Consider the following 23371-nt stretch of genomic DNA (forward strand, 5'->3'; position numbering starts at 1 on the left):
TGAGCGGGCTGAGGTCGGCGAGACCGCTTCCGGTTTGAAAGGGCGGCTGTGATTGGACAGGGCGGACGGAGAAAGGCGGGCCGTGATTGGCAGGCTTAGGAGCCGTCAGGCTGAGGTCCGTGGGAGCGTGGGGCGGAGCTCGGGCTGCCCGAAGGGCTCGCAGGCGGCGGCGGCGGCGGCGGCGGCGGCGGCGGCGGCGGCGGCGGCGGCGGCGGCGGCGGCGGCGGCGGCGGCGGCGGCGGCGGCGGCGGCGGCGGCGGCGGCGGCGGCGGCGGCGGCGGCGCTCGCCAAACCCCCGTCCCCTTCTCCGGCCTTCTCTCGTGCCCAGGTCCCGGCGAAAAGACCCCCGCAGAGCCCCTACCGGAGCGCCCCATCGGCACTCGGGGCAGGAGGCGGAGAGGAGTGTAGCCCGGGAGGAGTTCCGGGTCGTCTTTGCGGCAGCAGGGCGGACTAGGGAGCGGCGGCGATTTGGTGAGGAGAGGGCTCGGGAGCGGGGAGGGCGTGCAGCGCCCGCTGCGGGCTCTGGGTGCCTCTTCTACCGCAGTGCTTCCGCTTCTGCGGGGACTTGGCCTGCCCCGACTGGCCGAGATCAGCACCCTGGCCAAAGTTAAGTGCCCGCGTCCCCCTGCCCGCCCTCCGCCTGCTGCGGGCCCGCTGCTCACCCTCGTCGTCGGATGTTGTAGATGATAAAACAATATTGGCTTTCACATTCATAGATTAGCTTTTTGCATTACAAGTATTTTGATATGGTAAAACTTATACTTACTTTTAACTGCTTTGTATAGTGTAATATGCCAGTTTATGTATGCACTGTATATTTCATATGAATAGTAGCCTGATAAATATATCGTAGGCTTTAGCAAAATGTTGGAATAGAAACTAAAGTACTTCCATGTAACTAACTCAGAAAATGGTGTAAAGCAATTATTCTGTTTATTATAACTGCAGACTGCCCCTACCAAGTGATAATAGTGACAAAAAGAGCTTAAGCATCCAGGAAGCATTTATCGACTCTTATCGGTATTATCAGGGAGTGCGAAGCAACAGGATAAAACTACAGGAAGAAATAAAATGTGTAGACCTCATTTACAGAACGTTCTGCAGACAAGTCAGAGGTTAAAACCAAACAAGAGAGTTCCTGGAACATCAAAAAGTCAAAGGAATGTTTGAATAATGTGTAAGTTAATGAATATGCATGTAACCTCAGCAATGTAACAGTATATAGTGAACATGTTTTTAAGCTACCTCTGTGCTCTTTGGCTGTGTGCTAAAAGCATCCCAGTGCTGGATTATTTTGTCCTTTTATCCTTTAATAAACTTTTAAAAATTTTAAAGAATGAACTCTGTTTATCACATCAGTGAAGCTTAAGCTGATCTGCATCCAGGTGTTTTGGGACCTGCTGGGGCAGGCCATCGAGGTAAGTGTGGGGCTACTGCAGTGGAGGCCAAGTATTTCAACACAATAGCATAATCAGCAACGTTAATTAATTTTGTGTTCCTCATGCAAGCCTCAGCCTTAAGAACTCTACCAGCCTCTAATAGGATTAATAATACGCATAGTAAGTGTTACTAGTATTAATATTTAGGTAAGGATTGTTAGTGTTAACACTGGTACTAAGTATGTTAGCTGGTATTTACTGTGAAGCTCTGCTCTCCCACAGTATGACAAGGTCCTGAAGCTGTCCTCAGGTGCACAGTTAGGTGAGCACTGCTGTCCTTACCACGATCCCCCGATGGAGCCATGCTCCAGAGACGGGCAGCAATGAATCTGCAGGTGCCTTCCCAAGGTGACAGAGCTCGCCCTCTCTCCTTCCCATCTGCAGTCAGGGGATGTGAAGGCAACCATTGCTGTCCTCGGCTTCATCATCTCCAGTGCAGCCAAGCACAGCATAGACAATGAGTCTCTGTCAAGTGAGCTGCAGCAGCTGGGACTGCCCAAAGGCAGGGGAAGCCCTCAGGGTGGCACCATCAGCCAGACCTGCTGGGATGTTGCTTACAGTTCCCAGCCCTGCCTTCTTCACACCCAGATGGAGGGCAGGCTGCCTGCTGTGCTGTCCTCCATCACCTCCCTTCTGTACCATCCGTCCCTGGGGGCTCCTCAGGTGCTTTGGTGAGGTTTGGCAGCTGCAGGTCTGGTGTGAGCAGAGGGATTCTTCTCTTGTCTCCCCTCATAAGCAAAGCATGCCAGCCAGCTGTGCTGTTTTACATGTCACTGACCCACAAAATTGCAGGAGACTGAGGACTCGTAACAGGTGCAGGACAGGTTCAAAAGGAACTTGGGACAAAACCTCTGTCTTTGTCAGTCCAAAGGGACAGCAGAGCTCACATCTGCTCACAATAATCCTCTGGAGAGCGGAGCAATGTTTGTATGGAAAGATGACTGGGGGTAAAATCAGTGGAAACCGAGTTACATTTGTATCCTAACAGGAGCTATAATGGGACAGAAATTTTAGGGTAAAATACAGGTGCTGTTCCCAGGATGGAGCTGGGTTGGCATGCTCCACAATGATTCCCCATACAACCATAAGGACCTGCTAAGGGGGGTGGAGTGGAATGGGGCACCACAACCAGGCTCTGCCAAAATCTTTGCAGGGGCAGCTACTCCATGGTACTTTGAAGCTTATTAACTGCATAGCAAGGGCTATTTGGCATATGTAGGAACACTTTCCAACCTAGCATCTGAAGACCAATTTAGAGGAGGCGCCTCTAAGTCGAAAGCCAGCCAGACCTTATGTTCTTAGCACCATTCATTTAGAAGAAATCCTGTTACATTTGCAAATTTAAGAGGTGACACCCCCATTCAGACCGTGGCTCCTGGGTGCGAACAATAGCTCTTCAACAGCAAGGAAATCTGCATGCCCTAGTGTCTCAAGGTCACTTCACCTGAGAGTCCAGAGACCCAAATCCAGCCAGAGTCCTAGCTCCCAGAAAACTTCAGCTATAAGAAATCCTTCAAAGTGTGCAATTCTAGGAGTGGAAATCCTACAGGAAACACGAGGCTTCAGGCTCCAAATGGGATCTCTTTTCCACACAGTGGAAAACTCAGCAAGCCCTTCTGGCAAGACCAGTTCACAGGAGGCCCACAATTCTCAAGGGCCAGCCTTGAGAGATCCGACTCCATGGAAGCTTTAATCTGAGAAAAATCCTGTGATGTTGGTACTTTTAAAAGGCAGAATGGCACATTTAGACCCTGGCTGATGCTTTGGAGAGCGATTCCTTTACACAGTAAATAATGATTTCATTCCAATGTCTGTAGGTCACTTTGGAAACAGCCCCTGAAACTCAAGACCAAGAAGAGCCATACTTCATGGCAGCTGCCATCTGGGAGGAATCCTATGACATTTGTGATTCAAGAAATTGAACCCAAAATTTCAACAGCTGATATGCAGATGCAAAAGACTACTGTTTTCCTGTATTTTACCCTAAAATTTCTGTCCCATTATAGGGGACAAATGTAGGATATTTGTATCCTACATTTGTATCCTGTTAGGATACAAATGTAACTCGGTTTCCACTGATTTTACCCCCAGTCATCTTTCCATACAAACATTGCTCCGCTCTCCAGAGGATTATTGTGAGCAGATGTGAGCTCTGCTGTCCCTTTGGACTGACAAAGACAGAGGTTTTGTCCCAAGTTCCTTTTGAACCTGTCCTGCACCTGTTACGAGTCCTCAGTCTCCTGCAATTTTGTGGGTCAGTGACATGTAAAACAGCACAGCTGGCTGGCATGCTTTGCTTATGAGGGGAGACAAGAGAAGAATCCCTCTGCTCACACCAGACCTGCAGCTGCCAAACCTCACCAAAGCACCTGAGGAGCCCCCAGGGACGGATGGTACAGAAGGGAGGTGATGGAGGACAGCACAGCAGGCAGCCTGCCCTCCATCTGGGTGTGAAGAAGGCAGGGCTGGGAACTGTAAGCAACATCCCAGCAGGTCTGGCTGATGGTGCCACCCTGAGGGCTTCCCCTGCCTTTGGGCAGTCCCAGCTGCTGCAGCTCACTTGACAGAGACTCATTGTCTATGCTGTGCTTGGCTGCACTGGAGATGATGAAGCCGAGGACAGCAATGGTTGCCTTCACATCCCCTGACTGCAGATGGGAAGGAGAGAGGGCGAGCTCTGTCACCTTGGGAAGGCACCTGCAGATTCATTGCTGCCCGTCTCTGGAGCATGGCTCCATCGGGGGATCGTGGTAAGGACAGCAGTGCTCACCTAACTGTGCACCTGAGGACAGCTTCAGGACCTTGTCATACTGTGGGAGAGCAGAGCTTCACAGTAAATACCAGCTAACATACTTAGTACCAGTGTTAACACTAACAATCCTTACCTAAATATTAATACTAGTAACACTTACTATGCGTATTATTAATCCTATTAGAGGCTGGTAGAGTTCTTAAGGCTGAGGCTTGCATGAGGAACACAAAATTAATTAACGTTGCTGATTATGCTATTGTGTTGAAATACTTGGCCTCCACTGCAGTAGCCCCACACTTACCTCGATGGCCTGCCCCAGCAGGTCCCAAAACACCTGGATGCAGATCAGCTTAAGCTTCACTGATGTGATAAACAGAGTTCATTCTTTAAAATTTTTAAAAGTTTATTAAAGGATAAAAGGACAAAATAATCCAGCACTGGGATGCTTTTAGCACACAGCCAAAGAGCACAGAGGTAGCTTAAAAACATGTTCACTATATACTGTTACATTGCTGAGGTTACATGCATATTCATTAACTTACACATTATTCAAACATTCCTTTGACTTTTTGATGTTCCAGGAACTCTCTTGTTTGGTTTTAACCTCTGACTTGTCTGCAGAACGTTCTGTAAATGAGGTCTACACATTTTATTTCTTCCTGTAGTTTTATCCTGTTGCTTCGCACTCCCTGATAATACCGATAAGAGTCGATAAATGCTTCCTGGATGCTTAAGCTCTTTTTGTCACTATTATCACTTGGTAGGGGCAGTCTGCAGTTATAATAAACAGAATAATTGCTTTACACCATTTTCTGAGTTAGTTACATGGAAGTACTTTAGTTTCTATTCCAACATTTTGCTAAAGCCTACGATATATTTATCAGGCTACTATTCATATGAAATATACAGTGCATACATAAACTGGCATATTACACTATACAAAGCAGTTAAAAGTAAGTATAAGTTTTACCATATCAAAATACTTGTAATGCAAAAAGCTAATCTATGAATGTGAAAGCCAATATTGTTTTATCATCTACAACATCCGACGACGAGGGTGAGCAGCGGGCCCGCAGCAGGCGGAGGGCGGGCAGGGGGACGCGGGCACTTAACTTTGGCCAGGGTGCTGATCTCGGCCAGTCGGGGCAGGCCAAGTCCCCGCAGAAGCGGAAGCACTGCGGTAGAAGAGGCACCCAGAGCCCGCAGCGGGCGCTGCACGCCCTCCCCGCTCCCGAGCCCTCTCCTCACCAAATCGCCGCCGCTCCCTAGTCCGCCCTGCTGCCGCAAAGACGACCCGGAACCCCTCCCGGGCTACACTCCTCTCCGCCTCCTGCCCCGAGTGCCGATGGGGCGCTCCGGTAGGGGCTCTGCGGGGGTCTTTTCGCCGGGACCTGGGCACGAGAGAAGGCCGGAGAAGGGGACGGGGGTTTGGCGAGCGCCGCCGCCGCCGCCGCCGCCGCCGCCGCCGCCGCCGCCGCCGCCGCCGCCGCCGCCGCCGCCGCCGCCGCCGCCGCCGCCGCCTGCGAGCCCTTCGGGCAGCCCGAGCTCCGCCCCACGCTCCCACGGACCTCAGCCTGACGGCTCCTAAGCCTGCCAATCACGGCCCGCCTTTCTCCGTCCGCCCTGTCCAATCACAGCCGCCCTTTCAAACCGGAAGCGGTCTCGCCGATCTCAGCCCGCTCAGTCGCGGCTCGCCGCCTCAGACTGGCCCCGCTCGCCCGTACGTCTGAGGCGCCGCTCCCGCCACCGCCGCTTTGGGAGCCGGCGGAGCAGCGTCCCCGCTGCCGCTGCCTCGGCAGGCGCTGTTGCGGACGGGAAGGGCGGCCGGGAGCTTCCAGTTCAGGTCCTGGTCGGGATCAGGTTCTGGTCCAGGGAAGCGGGCAGGCGGCGGGCAGCGGGCGGACGCGGCCACAGCAATGGCGGCGGCGGGAGCAGCGCTTGAGGGGACCGCGGGGAGTCGCGGAGCGGAGCGCGGCGGGAATTTGCGGGCTGGGATTGGTGGAGCCGGCAGGCGCTGCCTCGGGTTGTGATTGGCTGGCTGTCCGCCCGTGGGGCATAAATAGCGGGCGTTGGGGCGCGATGGCGTCAGTTCGGCGGTGAAGCTGGGAGCGACGGGAGCTGCGGATGCGCGGTCCGAGGAGCGGCGCTGCGCCAGGACGGGACCCCCGCGGCAGCTGATCCGGGGAGCGCTGGTGAGCACGGACGCGACGCCTGCGGCCGTATCTGGGGCCGGCCGCGTCCAGTTCTTTCTGCCGCGCCCTGCGTGGCTCGGGTAGCCGGCGGCTGGTGTGGGGCCTGGAGTGGCGCGGTGCGGGGGGGGGGCACTGCCTGCTGTCACTGGGGGCTGGCAAGTAGCCGTTTCGCGGTTTCTGGATTTAAAGAAATGTTCAGAATACAAGGAATAAAGCTTGCTTTTTGTATTTTTATTACTTTATTTTGTTTTTACTTGTAATGTTTTTTTTCTTAATTGTGTTATTTTATTATTGCCTGTTTTAATACATCTTTTTGGTTTGATTTGTTTTCTTTACTAGATATCTCATGTTAATTCGGTAAGGGTTGTGGGACTGGGGCTGAAGCACCAGTTGTGAGAGCAGTGGGGACATAAAACCCCAGGGTGTGGAATAATGATTTTGGCATGAGCCAGGCCCAAAACAACGTGGAGTGGTGGAAATGCTGAGGCTAGATAAATGCCATGGGAGGAAGGCATGGAGCTGCAGCACAGGGCCTGCAGGTTATGCCTGGGGGTTCCCAGCCCCTGCCCTGTGGTACCAACAAGGGGCTGAGGGTGTGGGGGCTCAGAGGGTTCTAGGGCCCAAGAACCAGCCCAAGAGTGCCTTTTGGGATGGGGGGGGGCAGGAGTCCAGTGGCTATTGCCAGCCCCCGGAGCTGCCTGAGGGGAGGTGAGGAGGCCTTTGTGCAGGTGCTGGGCTGAGAGCCAGGGTGAGGGGGAGGGTGGATGTTGAGCTTCAGGCCTCCAGTGTCCCCAGAGTTGGGATGCCACTTAGGGTTGCCACTAAGGGCTGGGTGGGTGGATGGGACAGCTTCTAGAGATACTGAAATTGTAATGATGGCAGTAACTGATTTGTGGCCTTATCAACAGCCCCAAGGTGCAGTGAGAAGCATGAGCAGCTTTTAGCTGCAGCCAGTAGGAAGCTGAGGAGCTGGAGCTGAGGCAGCAGACCTGGAGGAGACAGAAATATGGTAGGGTTTGGTGTAAAACCCCCGTGGGGCTGGGATAGGGATTGCGGAGCGGGGAGGTGAACTGCATGGTTGGAATTGAAATTGCTGTAAGGGCTGTGATCAGAGCTCAAGAACGAGAGCTAAAAGAAAGATCGTGTCCTGAGAAGCACAAGTAGTATTGTGTGGCACTACTGTGAAGATTTAGACCAGAAAGTGCAAAAGAAGAGCTGGCAGTTAAATAAAGCTTGTGGGACTGGAGCTGAAATCACTGGGGCCGGGGTGGGGACTGCAGTGCTGCAGAAAGAGTCACTGCTACAAGGGATACTCACTGTGGATCTGAGGACTAATCACAGAATGGGACACAGCTGGAAGAAGAGAGCTGGCAGTAAAATAAAGCTTGTGGGGAAAGAGCTAAAAGGGCTGAGATCACTGGGCCTGGTCTTGTCATTGTGCGACTGGAATTGCGGCTTAACACATCGCAGCAACCTTAGGGCTGGTACCTGAGACTGTAGCGTTCTTGCGCCGAGATCACTGTAGGCCCGTGACATGGGTGCAGGGGCTGGGTATTGCCGCTAATAGTAGAACCGGATGTGCGGGGTGGCGAAAGGGAGGCTGGAAGCTTGCGCCTGAAAACCCCGTCGATGGCAGAATATTGCCTGCATCTGTGATGGCACCTCTTGGGGCGCACTGTGGGGCTGGGAAGTGGACTGCGGGGCTGGCAACGTCAATGGAAATGGCAAAGGCACTAGACCTGTGAACGGGGCTGTGGGCATCCAGGAGAACTTACGCAGGGGGTGGCAAAGTGACTGGGGACTGCTCGGTGGGGGCTAAAATCACTGCAGGGCTAGCATATGGATGGTGGGGTGGGCTTTCGGAGGCTGGTGCGGGAGCTGAATTGTTTCCAAGCTGGAGCCAAGAGCCAGATGCTGGCATTTGAAGCTGGAAAAACACAGAGCTGGAGCTGCAAGAAGAGAGCTGGCAGTAAAATAAAGCTTGTGGGGAAAGAGCTAAAAGGGCTGAGATCACTGGGCCTGGTCTTGTCATTGTGCGACTGGAATTGCGGCTTAACACATCGCAGCAACCTTAGGGCTGGTACCTGAGACTGTAGCGTTCTTGCGCCGAGATCACTGTAGGCCCGTGACATGGGTGCAGGGGCTGGGTATTGGCGCTAATAGTAGAACCGGATGTGCGGGGTGGCGAAAGGGAGGCTGGAAGCTTGCGCCTGAAAACCCCGTCGATGGCAGAATATTGTCTGCGCCTGTGATGGCACCTCTTGGGGCGCACTGTGGGGCTGGGAAGTGGACTGTGGGGCTGGCAACGTCAATGGAAATGGCAAAGGCACTAGACCTGTGAACGGGGCTGTGGGCATCCAGGAGAACTTACGCAGGGGGTGGCAAAGTGACTGGGGACTGCTCGGTGGGGGCTAAAATCACTGCAGGGCTAGCATATGGATGGTGGGGTGGGCTTTCGGAGGCTGGTGCGGGAGCTGAATTGTTTCCAAGCTGGAGCCAAGAGCCAGATGCTGGCATTTGAAGCTGGAAAAACACAGAGCTGGAGCTGCAAGAAGAGAGCTGGCAGTAAAATAAAGCTTGTGGGGAAAGAGCTAAAAGGGCTGAGATCACTGGGCCTGGTCTTGTCATTGTGCGACTGGAATTGCGGCTTAACACATCGCAGCAACCTTAGGGCTGGTACCTGAGACTGTAGCGTTCTTGCGCCGAGATCACTGTAGGCCCGTGACATGGGTGCAGGGGCTGGGTATTGGCGCTAATAGTAGAACCGGATGTGCGGGGTGGCGAAAGGGAGGCTGGAAGCTTGCGCCTGAAAACCCCGTCGATGGCAGAATATTGTCTGCGCCTGTGATGGCACCTCTTGGGGCGCACTGTGGGGCTGGGAAGTGGACTGCGGGGCTGGCAATGTCAATGGAAATGGCAAAGGCACTAGACCTGTGAACGGGGCTGTGGGCATCCAGGAGAACTTACGCAGGGGGTGGCAAAGTGACTGGGGACTGCTCGGTGGGGGCTGAAATCACTGCAGGGCTAGCATATGGATGGTGGGGTGGGCTTTCGGAGGCTGGTGCGGGAGCTGAATTGTTTCCAAGCTGGAGCCAAGAGCCAGATGCTGCCATTTGAAGCTGGAAAAACACAGAGCTGGAGCTGCAAGAAGAGAGCTGGCAGTAAAATAAAGCTTGTGGGGAAAGAGCTAAAAGGGCTGAGATCACTGGGCCTGGTCTTGTCATTGTGCGACTGGAATTGCGGCTTAACACATCGCAGCAACCTTAGGGCTGGTACCTGAGACTGTAGCGTTCTTGCGCCGAGATCACTGTAGGCCCGTGACATGGGTGCAGGGGCTGGGTATTGGCGCTAATAGTAGAACCGGATGTGCGGGGTGGCGAAAGGGAGGCTGGAAGCTTGCGCCTGAAAACCCCGTCGATGGCAGAATATTGTCTGCGCCTGTGATGGCACCTCTTGGGGCGCACTGTGGGGCTGGGAAGTGGACTGCGGGGCTGGCAACGTCAATGGAAATGGCAAAGGCACTAGACCTGTGAACGGGGCTGTGGGCATCCAGGAGAACTTACGCAGGGGGTGGCAAAGTGACTGGGGACTGCTCGGTGGGGGCTGAAATCACTGCAGGGCTAGCATATGGATGGTGGGGTGGGCTTTCGGAGGCTGGTGCGGGAGCTGAATTGTTTCCAAGCTGGAGCCAAGAGCCAGATGCTGGCATTTGAAGCTGGAAAAACACAGAGCTGGAGCTGCAAGAAGAGAGCTGGCAGTAAAATAAAGCTTGTGGGGAAAGAGCTAAAAGGGCTGAGATCACTGGGCCTGGTCTTGTCATTGTGCGACTGGAATTGCGGCTTAACACATCGCAGCAACCTTAGGGCTGGTACCTGAGACTGTAGCGTTCTTGCGCCGAGATCACTGTAGGCCCGTGACATGGGTGCAGGGGCTGGGTATTGGCGCTAATAGTAGAACCGGATGTGCGGGGTGGCGAAAGGGAGGCTGGAAGCTTGCGCCTGAAAACCCCGTCGATGGCAGAATATTGTCTGCGCCTGTGATGGCACCTCTTGGGGCGCACTGTGGGGCTGGGAAGTGGACTGCGGGGCTGGCAACGTCAATGGAAATGGCAAAGGCACTAGACCTGTGAACGGGGCTGTGGGCATCCAGGAGAACTTACGCAGGGGGTGGCAAAGTGACTGGGGACTGCTCGGTGGGGGCTAAAATCACTGCAGGGCTAGCATATGGATGGTGGGGTGGGCTTTCGGAGGCTGGTGTGGGAGCTGAATTGTTTCCAAGCTGGAGCCAAGAGCCAGATGCTGGCATTTGAAGCTGGAAAAACACAGAGCTGGAGCTGCAAGAAGAGAGCTGGCAGTAAAATAAAGCTTGTGGGGAAAGAGCTAAAAGGGCTGAGATCACTGGGCCTGGTCTTGTCATTGTGCGACTGGAATTGCGGCTTAACACATCGCAGCAACCTTAGGGCTGGTACCTGAGACTGTAGCGTTCTTGCGCCGAGATCACTGTAGGCCCGTGACATGGGTGCAGGGGCTGGGTATTGGCGCTAATAGTAGAACCGGATGTGCGGGGTGGCGAAAGGGAGGCTGGAAGCTTGCGCCTGAAAACCCCGTCGATGGCAGAATATTGTCTGCGCCTGTGATGGCACCTCTTGGGGCGCACTGTGGGGCTGGGAAGTGGACTGCGGGGCTGGCAACGTCAATGGAAATGGCAAAGGCACTAGACCTGTGAACGGGGCTGTGGGCATCCAGGAGAACTTACGCAGGGGGTGGCAAAGTGACTGGGGACTGCTCGGTGGGGGCTAAAATCACTGCAGGGCTAGCATATGGATGGTGGGGTGGGCTTTCGGAGGCTGGTGCGGGAGCTGAATTGTTTCCAAGCTGGAGCCAAGAGCCAGATGCTGGCATTTGAAGCTGGAAAAACACAGAGCTGGAGCTGCAAGAAGAGAGCTGGCAGTAAAATAAAGCTTGTGGGGGAAGAGCTAAAAGGGCTGAGATCACTGGGCCTGGTCTTGTCATTGTGCGACTGGAATTGCGGCTTAACACATCGCAGCAACCTTAGGGCTGGTACCTGAGACTGTAGCGTTCTTGCGCCGAGATCACTGTAGGCCCGTGACATGGGTGCAGGGGCTGGGTATTGGCGCTAATAGTAGAACCGGATGTGCGGGGTGGCGAAAGGGAGGCTGGAAGCTTGCGCCTGAAAACCCCGTCGATGGCAGAATATTGTCTGCGCCTGTGATGGCACCTCTTGGGGCGCACTGTGGGGCTGGGAAGTGGACTGCGGGGCTGGCAACGTCAATGGAAATGGCAAAGGCACTAGACCTGTGAACGGGGCTGTGGGCATCCAGGAGAACTTACGCAGGGGGTGGCAAAGTGACTGGGGACTGCTCGGTGGGGGCTGAAATCACTGCAGGGCTAGCATATGGATGGTGGGGTGGGCTTTCGGAGGCTGGTGCGGGAGCTGAATTGTTTCCAAGCTGGAGCCAAGAGCCAGATGCTGGCATTTGAAGCTGGAAAAACACAGAGCTGGAGCTGCAAGAAGAGAGCTGGCAGTAAAATAAAGCTTGTGGGGAAAGAGCTAAAAGGGCTGAGATCACTGGGCCTGGTCTTGTCATTGTGCGACTGGAATTGCGGCTTAACACATCGCAGCAACCTTAGGGCTGGTACCTGAGACTGTAGCGTTCTTGCGCCGAGATCACTGTAGGCCCGTGACATGGGTGCAGGGGCTGGGTATTGGCGCTAATAGTAGAACCGGATGTGCGGGGTGGCGAAAGGGAGGCTGGAAGCTTGCGCCTGAAAACCCCGTCGATGGCAGAATATTGTCTGCGCCTGTGATGGCACCTCTTGGGGCGCACTGTGGGGCTGGGAAGTGGACTGCGGGGCTGGCAACGTCAATGGAAATGGCAAAGGCACTAGACCTGTGAACGGGGCTGTGGGCATCCAGGAGAACTTACGCAGGGGGTGGCAAAGTGACTGGGGACTGCTCGGTGGGGGCTAAAATCACTGCAGGGCTAGCATATGGATGGTGGGGTGGGCTTTCGGAGGCTGGTGCGGGAGCTGAATTGTTTCCAAGCTGGAGCCAAGAGCCAGATGCTGGCATTTGAAGCTGGAAAAACACAGAGCTGGAGCTGCAAGAAGAGAGCTGGCAGTAAAATAAAGCTTGTGGGGAAAGAGCTAAAAGGGCTGAGATCACTGGGCCTGGTCTTGTCATTGTGCGACTGGAATTGCGGCTTAACACATCGCAGCAACCTTAGGGCTGGTACCTGAGACTGTAGCGTTCTTGCGCCGAGATCACTGTAGGCCCGTGACATGGGTGCAGGGGCTGGGTATTGGCGCTAATAGTAGAACCGGATGTGCGGGGTGGCGAAAGGGAGGCTGGAAGCTTGCGCCTGAAAACCCCGTCGATGGCAGAATATTGTCTGCGCCTGTGATGGCACCTCTTGGGGCGCACTGTGGGGCTGGGAAGTGGACTGCGGGGCTGGCAACGTCAATGGAAATGGCAAAGGCACTAGACCTGTGAACGGGGCTGTGGGCATCCAGGAGAACTTACGCAGGGGGTGGCAAAGTGACTGGGGACTGCTCGGTGGGGGCTGAAATCACTGCAGGGCTAGCATATGGATGGTGGGGTGGGCTTTCGGAGGCTGGTGCGGGAGCTGAATTGTTTCCAAGCTGGAGCCAAGAGCCAGATGCTGGCATTTGAAGCTGGAAAAACACAGAGCTGGAGCTGCAAGAAGAGAGCTGGCAGTAAAATAAAGCTTGTGGGGAAAGAGCTAAAAGGGCTGAGATCACTGGGCCTGGTCTTGTCATTGTGCGACTGGAATTGCGGCTTAACACATCGCAGCAACCTTAGGGCTGGTACCTGAGACTGTAGCGTTCTTGCGCCGAGATCACTGTAGGCCCGTGACATGGGTGCAGGGGCTGGGTATTGGCGCTAATAGTAGAACCGGATGTGCGGGGTGGCGAAAGGGAGGCTGGAAGCTTGCGCCTGAAAACCCCGTCGATGGCAGAATATTGTCTGCGCCTGTGATGGCACCTCTTGGGGCGCACTGTGGGGCTGGGAAGTGGACTGCGGGGCTGGCAACGTCAATGGAAATGGCAAAGGCACTAGACCTGTGAACGGGGCTGTGGGCATCCAGGAGAACTTACGCAGGGGGTGGCAAAGTGACTGGGGACTGCTCGGTGGGGGCTAAAATCACTGCAGGGCTAGCATATGGATGGTGGGGTGGGCTTTCGGAGGCTGGTGCGGGAGCTGAATTGTTTCCAAGCTGGAGCCAAGAGCCAGATGCTGGCATTTGAAGCTGGAAAAACACAGAGCTGGAGCTGCAAGAAGAGAGCTGGCAGTAAAATAAAGCTTGTGGGGAAAGAGCTAAAAGGGCTGAGATCACTGGGCCTGGTCTTGTCATTGTGCGACTGGAATTGCGGCTTAACACATCGCAGCAACCTTAGGGCTGGTACCTGAGACTGTAGCGTTCTTGCGCCGAGATCACTGTAGGCCCGTGACATGGGTGCAGGGGCTGGGTATTGGCGCTAATAGTAGAACCGGATGTGCGGGGTGGCGAAAGGGAGGCTGGAAGCTTGCGCCTGAAAACCCCGTCGATGGCAGAATATTGTCTGCGCCTGTGATGGCACCTCTTGGGGCGCACTGTGGGGCTGGGAAGTGGACTGCGGGGCTGGCAACATCAATGGAAATGGCAAAGGCACTAGACCTGTGAACGGGGCTGTGGGCATCCAGGAGAACTTACGCAGGGGGTGGCAAAGTGACTGGGGACTGCTCGGTGGGGGCTAAAATCACTGCAGGGCTAGCATATGGATGGTGGGGTGGGCTTTCGGAGGCTGGTGCGGGAGCTGAATTGTTTCCAAGCTGGAGCCAAGAGCCAGATGCTGGCATTTGAAGCTGGAAAAACACAGAGCTGGAGCTGCAAGAAGAGAGCTGGCAGTAAAATAAAGCTTGTGGGGAAAGAGCTAAAAGGGCTGAGATCACTGGGCCTGGTCTTGTCATTGTGCGACTGGAATTGCGGCTTAACACATCGCAGCAACCTTAGGGCTGGTACCTGAGACTGTAGCGTTCTTGCGCCGAGATCACTGTAGGCCCGTGACATGGGTGCAGGGGCTGGGTATTGCCGCTAATAGTAGAACCGGATGTGCGGGGTGGCGAAAGGGAGGCTGGAAGCTTGCGCCTGAAAACCCCGTCGATGGCAGAATATTGTCTGCGCCTGTGATGGCACCTCTTGGGGCGCACTGTGGATCCAGTATATCCCAGGTACGTTCTAGGTATAGTTCTAGGTACAGTTCTAGGTTTCTGAGGTGGTCCTGAGTCAGTGCTGAGATTGTGCTGAGTGAGTGCTGAGATGGTCCTGAGTCTGTGTTGATTGTTTGCTGAGATTGTGCTGAATGGGTGCTGAGATGGTGCGGATTAGTTGCTGAAATGGTCCTTAGTGGGTGCTGATTGCTTGCTGAGATGGTCCTGATTGGGGGCGGATTGGTTGCTGAGATGCTCCTGAGTCGATGCTGATTGGTTTCTAAGATGGTCCTGAGTCGCGGCGGGTTGGTTGCTGAGATGGTGATGAGTGGGTGCTGATTGGTTGCTGAGATGGTGCTGAGTGGGTTCAGATTGGTTGCTGAGATGGTCCTGAGATGGTGCTGAGTGGATGCTGCGATGGTACTGATTGGGTTTTGATTGGTTGCAGAGATGGTCCTGAGTCATTGCTCAGATGGTGCTTATTGGTTGCTGAAATGGTGCTGAATGGGTGCTGAGATGGTGCTGAGTCGGTGCTGATTGGTGGTGAGATGGTGCTGAGCGGATGCTGATTGGTTGCCGACATGGTGCTGAGTGGGTGGTGTGAAGGTCCTGAGATGGTGCAGATTGGTTGCTAAGATGGCCCTGAGTGGGTGCTGAAATGGTGCTGATTGGTTGCAGCGATGGTCCTGAGTGGGTGCTGATTGGTTGCTGTGATGATGCTGAGTGGGTCCTGATTGGTTGTTGAGTTTGTTATGAGTGGGTCCTGATTGGTTGCTGATATTGTTATGAGTGGGTGCTGATTTGTTGCTCCGATGGTGCTGAGGGTGTGCTGATTGGTTGCTGAGATGGTGCTGATTGGGTGCTGATTGGTTGCTGTGATGGTGCTGAGTGGATGCTGCGATGGTCCTGATTGGGTGCTGATTGGTTGCTCAGATGGTGCTTTGGGGGTGCTGATTGGTTGCTGAGATGGTGCAAAGTGGGTGCTGATTGGTTGCTGCGATGGTCCTGATTGGTTGCTGAGGTGGTGCTGAGATGTGTCTGATTGGTGGTGAGATGGTGCTGAGTAGGTGTAGATTGGTTGCTGAGATGGTGCTGAGTGGGTGGTGCGAAAGTCCTGAGATGGTGCAGATTGGTTGCTAACCTGAGTGGGTGCTGAGATGGTGCTGAATGGGTGCTGATTGGTTACTGAGATGGTCCTGAGTGGGTGCTGAGATGGTGCTGAGTGGATGCTGCCATGGTCCTGATTGGGTGCTGATTGGTTGCTGATATTGTTATGAGTGGGTCCTGATTGGTTGCTGAGAATGTTATGAGTGGATGCAGATTGGTTGCTGAGATGGTGCTGAATGGGTGCTGATTGGTTGCTGAGAATGTTATGAATGGATGCAGATTGGTTGCTGAGATTGTGCTGAATGGGTGCTGAGATGGTGCCGAGTGGGTGCTGATTGGTTGCTAAGATGGCCCTGATTGGTTGCTGAGATGGTGCTGAATGGGTGCTGATTGGTTGCTGAGATGTTCCTGATTGGGTGCTGATTGGTTGCTGAGATGGTTCTGAGTGGGTGGTGCAAAGATCCTGAGATGGTGCTGATTGGTTGCTGAGATGGCCCTGATTGGTAGCTGAGATGGTGCTGAATGGGTGCAAAGATGGTGCTGAGTCAGTGCTGAGATGGTGTCGATTGGTTGCTGAGATTGTGCTGAGTGGGTGCTGATATAGTTCTGAGTGGGGGCTGATTGGTTGCTGAGATGGTGTTGACTGGTTGCTGCAATGGTCCTGAGTGGGTGCGGATTGGTTCCTAAGATTGTCTTTATTTGGTGCTGAGTGGGTGCTTATTGGTGTCTGAGATGGTCACCATCTCAGCAACCAATCAGCACCAACTCAGGACAATCTCAGAAACCAATTAGCATCCACTCAGTATCATCTCAGCACCAATCAGCACCCATTCAGCACCATCTCAGCACCCACTCAAGGCCATCTTAGCAACCAATCTGCACCCACTCAGCACCATCTCAGCAACCAATCTGCATCCACTCATAACATTCCCAGCAACCAATCAGGACCCACTCATAACAATATCAGCAACCAATCAGCACCCAATCAGGACCATGGCAGCATCCACTCAGCACCATCTCAGCACCCACTCAGGACCATCTCAGTAACCAATCAGCACCCATTCAGAACCATCTCAGCAACCAATCAGGGCCATCTTAGCAACCAATCTGCACAATCTCAGGACATTCGCACCACCCACTCAGCACCACCTCACCACCAATCAGCAACATCTCAGCACTATCTCAGCACCATGTCAGCACCCACTCAGCACCATCTGAGCAAACAATCAGGACCCACTCATAACAATATCAGCAACCAATCAGCACCCAATAAGGACCATGGCAGCATCCACTCAGCACCATCTCAGCACCCACTCAGGGCCATCTTAGCAACCAATCTGCACCATCTCAGGACCTTCGCACCACCCACTCAGAACCATCTCAGCACCCACTCAGGGCCATCCCAGCAACCAATCAGCAACCACTCAGCATCGTCCCAGCAACCAAACAGCGCCAACTCAGCACCATCTCAGGACCATTTCAGCAACCAAGCAGCACCCCCTCAGGACCATCCCAGCATCCATCTAGCACTATCTCAGCAGGCACTCAGCACCATCTTAGCAACCATTCAGCACTGTCTCAGCAACCAATCAGCACCCACCCAGCACCATCTCAGCAACCAATCAGCACATAATCAGGACCATCTCACCAACCAATGAGCACCACCAAAGCACCATCTGAGCAACCAATCAACACCCACTCATAACAATCTCAGCAACCAATCAGGACCCACTCATAACAATCTCAGCAACCAATCTGCACCATCTCAGGACCTTTGCACCACCCACTCAGCACCATCTCAGCAACCAATCTACACCTACTCAGCACCATCTCACCACCAATCAGACACATCTCAGCACCACCTCAGCAACCAATCAGGACCATCGCAGCAACCAATCAGCACCCACTTAGCACCATCTCAGCAACCAATCAGCACCCCCAAAGAATCATCTGAGCAACCAATCAGCACCCACTCATAACAATCTCAGTAACCAATCAGGACCCACTCATAACAATCTCCACAACCAATCAGGACCCACTCAGCACCATCACAGCAACCAATCAGCAACCACTCAGGACCATTGCAGCAACCAATCTGCACCTACTCAGCACCATCTCAGCACCAATCAGACACATCTCAGCACCATCTCAGCAACCAATCAGCACCCACTCTTAACAATCTCAGCAACCAATCAGCACCCACCCAAACAATCTCAGCAACCAATCAGCACCCCCAAAGCACCATCTGAGCAACCAATCAGCACCCACCCAGCACTATCTTAGCAACCAATGATCACCTACTCAGGACCATTTCAGCAACCAATCAGCACCCCCAAAGCACCATCTGAGCAACCAATCAGCACCATCGCAGCATCCACTCAGCACCATCACAGCACCATCTCAGCACCCAATCAGCACCATCTCAGCAACCAATCAGCACACCCTCAGCACCATCGGAGCAACAAATCAGCACCCACTCATAACAATATCAGCAACCAATCAGGACCCACTCATAACAAACTCAACAACCAATCAGGACCCACTCAGCATCATCGCAGCAACCAATCAGCACCCACTCAGGACCATCGCTGCAACCAATCAGCACCATTTCAGCACCCACTCAGGGCCATCTTAGCAACCAATCTGCACCATCTCAGGACCTTCACACCACCCACTCAGCACCATCTCAGCACCATGTCGGCAACCAATCAGCACCCATTCAGCACCATCTCAGCAACCAATCAGGGCCATCTTAGCAACCAATCAGCACCCACTCGGCACCATCTCAGCACCCATTCAGCACAATCTCAGCAACCAATCTGCATCCACTCATAACATTCTCAGCAACCAATCAGGACCCACTCATAACAATATCAGCAACCAATCAGCACCCAATCAGGACCATGGCAGCATCCACTCAGCACCATCTCACCACCAATCAGACACATCTCAGCACCACCTCAGCAACCAATTCAGCACCATCTCAGCACCCACTCAGGGCCATCTTAGCAACCAATCTGCACCATCTCAGGACCTTCGCACCACCCACTCAGAACCATCTCAGCACCCACTCAGGGCCATCCCAGCAACCAATCAGCAACCACTCAGCATCGTCCCAGCAACCAAACAGCGCCAACTCAGCACCATCTCAGGACCATTTCAGCAACCAAGCAGCACCCCCTCAGGACCATCCCAGCATCCATCTAGCACTATCTCAGCAGGCAGTCAGCACCATCTTAGCAACCATTCAGCACTGTCTCAGCAACCAATCAGCACCCACCCAGCACCATCTCAGCAACCAATCAGCACATAATCAGGACCATCTCACCAACCAATGAGCACCACCAAAGCACCATCTGAGCAACCAATCAACACCCACTCATAACAATCTCAGCAACCAATCAGGACCCCCTCATAACAATCTCAGCAACCAATCTGCACCATCTCAGGACCTTCGCACCACCCACTCAGCACCATCTCAGCAACCAATCTACACCTACTCAGCACCATCTCACCACCAATCAGAAACATCTCAGCACCACCTCAGCAACCAATCAGGACCATCGCAGCAACCAATCAGCACCCACTTGGCACCATCTCAGCACCCATTCAGCACAATCTCAGCAACCAATCTGCATCCACTCATAACATTCTCAGCAACCAATCAGCACCCATTCAGCACCATCTCAGCAACCAATCTGCATCCACTCATAACATTCTCAGCAACCAATCAGGACCCACTCATAACAATATCAGCAACCAATCAGCACCCAATCAGGACCATGGCAGCATCCACTCAGCACCATCTCAGCACCCACTCAGGACCATCTCAGTAACCAATCAGCACCATCTCAGCACCCACTCAGGGCCATCTTAGCAACCAATCTGCACCATTTCAGGACCTTCGCACCACCCACTCAGAACCATCTCAGCACCCACTCAGGGCCATCCCAGCAACCAATCAGCAACCACTCAGCATTGTCCCAGCAACCAAACAGCGCCAACTCAGCACCATCTCAGGACCATTTCAGCAACCAAGCAGCACCCCCTCAGGACCATCCCAGCATCCATCTAGCACTATCTCAGCAGGCACTCAGCACCATCTTAGCAACCATTCAGCACTATCTCAGCAACCAATCAGCACCCACCCAGCACCATCTCAGCAACCAATCAGCACCCCCAAAGAATCATCTGAGCAACCAATCAGCACCCACTCATAACAATCTCCACAAGCAATCAGGACCCACTCAGCACCATCACAGAAACCAATCAGCAACCAATCAGGGCCATCTCAGCAACCAATCAGCACCCACTCAGCACCATCTCAGCAACCAATCTGCATCCACTCATAACATTCTCAGCAACCAATCAGGACCCACTCATAACAATATCAGCAACCAATCAGCACCCAATCAGGACCATGGCAGCATCCACTCAGCACCATCTCAGCACCCACTCAGGACCATCTCAGTAACCAATCAGCACCCATTCAGCACCATCTCAGCACCCACTCAGGTTAGCAACCAATCTGCACCATCTCAGGACTTTCGCACCACCCACTCAGCACCATCTCAGCAACCAATCTACACCTACTCAGCACCATCTCACCACCAATCAGACACATCTCAGCACCACCTCAGCAACCAATCAGGACCATCGCAGCAACCAATCAGCACCCACTTTGCACCATCTCAGCAACCAATCAGCACCCCCAAAGCACCATCTGAGCAACCAATCAGCACCCAATCAGGACCATCGCAGCATCCACTCAGCACCATCACAGCACCATCTCAGCACCCAATCAGCACCATCTCAGCAACCAATCAGCACACCCTCAGCACCATCGGAGCAACAAATCAGCACCCACTCATAACAATATCAGCAACCAATCAGGACCCACTCATAACAAACTCAACAACCAATCAGGACCCACTCAGCATCATCGCAGCAACCAATCAGCACCCACTCAGGACCATCGCTGCAACCAATCAGCACCATTTCAGCACCCACTCAGGGCCATCTTAGCAACCAATCTGCACCATCTCAGGACCTTCACACCACCCACTCAGCACCATCTCAGCACCATGTCGGCAACCAATCAGCACCCATTCAGCACCATCTCAGCAACCAATCAGGGCCATCTTAGCAACCAATCAGCACCCACTCGGCACCATCTCAGCACCCATTCAGCACAATCTCAGCAACCAATCTGCATCCACTCATAACATTCTCAGCAACCAATCAGCACCCATTCAGCACCATCTCAGCAACCAATCTGCATCCACTCATAACATTCTCAGCAACCAATCAGGACCCACTCATAACAATATCAGCAACCAATCAGCACCCAATCAGGACCATGGCAGCATCCACTCAGCACCATCTCACCACCAATCAGACACATCTCAGCACCACCTCAGCAACCAATTCAGCACCATCTCAGCACCCACTCAGGGCCATCTTAGCAACCAATCTGCACCATCTCAGGACCTTCGCACCACCCACTCAGAACCATCTCAGCACCCACTCAGGGCCATCCCAGCAACCAATCAGCAACCACTCAGCATCGTCCCAGCAACCAAACAGCGCCAACTCAGCACCATCTCAGGACCATTTCAGCAACCAAGCCGCACCCCCTCAGGACCATCCCAGCATCCATCTAGCACTATCTCAGCAGGCACTCAGCACCATCTTAGCAACCATTCAGCACTGTCTCAGCAACCAATCAGCACCCACCCAGCACCATCTCAGCAACCAATCAGCACATAATCAGGACCATCTCACCAACCAATGAGCACCACCAAAGCACCATCTGAGCAACCAATCAACACCCACTCATAACAATCTCAGCAACCAATCAGGACCCACTCATAACAATCTCAGCAACCAATCTGCACCATCTCAGGACCTTCGCACCACCCACTCAGCACCATCTCAGCAACCAATCTACACCTACTCAGCACCATCTCACCACCAATCAGACACATCTCAGCACCACCTCAGCAACCAATCAGGACCATCGCAGCAACCAATCAGCACCCACTTAGCACCATCTCAGCAACCAATCAGCACCCCCAAAGAATCATCTGAGCAACCAATCAGCACCCACTCATAACAATCTCAGTAACCAATCAGGACCCACTCATAACAATCTCCACAACCAATCAGGACCCACTCAGCAACATCACAGCAATCAATCAGCAACCACTCAGGACCATTGCAGCAACCAATCTGCACCTACTCAGCACCATCTCACCACCAATCAGCACCATCTCAGCACCATCTCAGCAACCAATCAGCACCCCCAAAGAATCATCTGAGCAACCAATCAGCACCCACTCATAACAATCTCAGTAACCAATCAGGACCCACTCATAACAATCTCCACAACCAATCAGGACCCACTCAGCACCATCACAGCAACCAATCAGCAACCACTCAGGACCATTGCAGCAACCAATCTGCACCTACTCAGCACCATCTCACCACCAATCAGACACATCTCAGCACCATCTCAGCAACCAATCAGCACCCACTGTTAACAATCTCAGCAACCAATCAGCACCCACCCAAACAATCTCAGCAACCAATCAGCACCCCCAAAGCACCATCTGAGCAACCAATCAGCACCCACCCAGCACTATCTTAGCAACCAATGATCACCTACTCAGGACCATTTCAGCAACCAATCAGCACCCCCAAAGCACCATCTGAGCATCCACTCAGCACCATCACAGCACCATCTCAGCACCCAATCAGCACCATCTCAGCAACCAATCAGAACACCCTCAGCACCATCGGAGCAACAAATCAGCACCCACTCATAACAATATCAGCAACCAATCAGGACCCACTCATAACAAACTCAACAACCAATCAGGACCCACTCAGCATCATCGCAGCAACCAATCAGCACCCACTCAGGACCATCGCTGCAACCAATCAGCACCATTTCAGCACCCACTCAGGGCCATCTTAGCAACCAATCTGCACCATCTCAGGACCTTCACACCACCCACTCAGCACCATCTCAGCACCATGTCGGCAACCAATCAGCACCCATTCAGCACCATCTCAGCAACCAATCAGGGCCATCTTAGCAACCAATCAGCACCCACTCGGCACCATCTCAGCACCCATTCAGCACAATCTCAGCAACCAATCTGCATCCACTCATAACATTCTCAGCAACCAATCAGCACCCATTCAGCACCATCTCAGCAACCAATCTGCATCCACTCATAACATTCTCAGCAACCAATCAGGACCCACTCATAACAATATCAGCAACCAATCAGCACCCAATCAGGACCATGGCAGCATCCACTCAGCACCATCTCACCACCAATCAGCAACATCTCAGCACTATCTCAGCACCATGTCAGCACCCACTCAGCACCATCTGAGCAACCAATCAGGACCCACTCATAACAATATCAGCAACCAATCAGCACCCAATCAGGACCATGGCAGCATCCACTCAGCACCATCTCAGCACCCACTCAGGACCATCTCAGTAACCAATCAGCACCAATTCAGCACCATCTCAGCACCCACTCAGGGCCATCTTAGCAACCAATCTGCACCATCTCAGGACCTTCGCACCACCCACTCAGAACCATCTCAGCACCCACTCAGGGCCATCCCAG

General features: G+C 53.4%; 2 protein-coding genes and 2 long non-coding RNA genes across 4 annotated transcripts; 2 read left to right on the forward strand and 2 right to left on the reverse strand.

Annotated features, from left to right (window-relative positions):
* Positions 1 to 281: 281 nt before the first annotated feature.
* Positions 282 to 1337, forward strand: LOC132076918 (uncharacterized). The gene is made up of 2 exons (XR_009418981.1): positions 282 to 471; positions 949 to 1337. It is a non-coding gene; the product is annotated as an uncharacterized LOC132076918 (long non-coding RNA).
* Positions 1338 to 1355: 18 nt separating this feature from the next.
* On the forward strand, positions 1356 to 2114 carry LOC132076587 (COMM domain-containing protein 4-like; the record flags this gene model as incomplete). The annotated part of the gene is made up of 3 exons (XM_059477716.1): positions 1356 to 1418; positions 1662 to 1701; positions 1795 to 2114. Coding segments are annotated over 3 exons (423 nt in total), but the record flags the coding sequence as incomplete, so codon positions are not given.
* Positions 2115 to 3796: 1682 nt separating this feature from the next.
* On the reverse strand, positions 3797 to 4555 carry LOC132076588 (COMM domain-containing protein 4-like; the record flags this gene model as incomplete). Its single annotated transcript, XM_059477717.1, has 3 exons — positions 3797 to 4116; positions 4210 to 4249; positions 4493 to 4555. Coding segments are annotated over 3 exons (423 nt in total), but the record flags the coding sequence as incomplete, so codon positions are not given.
* Positions 4556 to 4573: 18 nt separating this feature from the next.
* Positions 4574 to 5620, reverse strand: LOC132076888 (uncharacterized). Its single transcript, XR_009418977.1, has 2 exons — positions 5440 to 5620; positions 4574 to 4962 (listed from the first exon to the last, which is right to left on the reverse strand). It is a non-coding gene; the product is annotated as an uncharacterized LOC132076888 (long non-coding RNA).
* Positions 5621 to 23371: the final 17751 nt, after the last annotated feature.

The sequence above is a fragment of the Ammospiza nelsoni genome, chromosome 9, assembly GCF_027579445.1.
Source record: "Ammospiza nelsoni isolate bAmmNel1 chromosome 9, bAmmNel1.pri, whole genome shotgun sequence".
NCBI classification, from domain to species: domain Eukaryota; kingdom Metazoa; phylum Chordata; class Aves; order Passeriformes; family Passerellidae; genus Ammospiza; species Ammospiza nelsoni.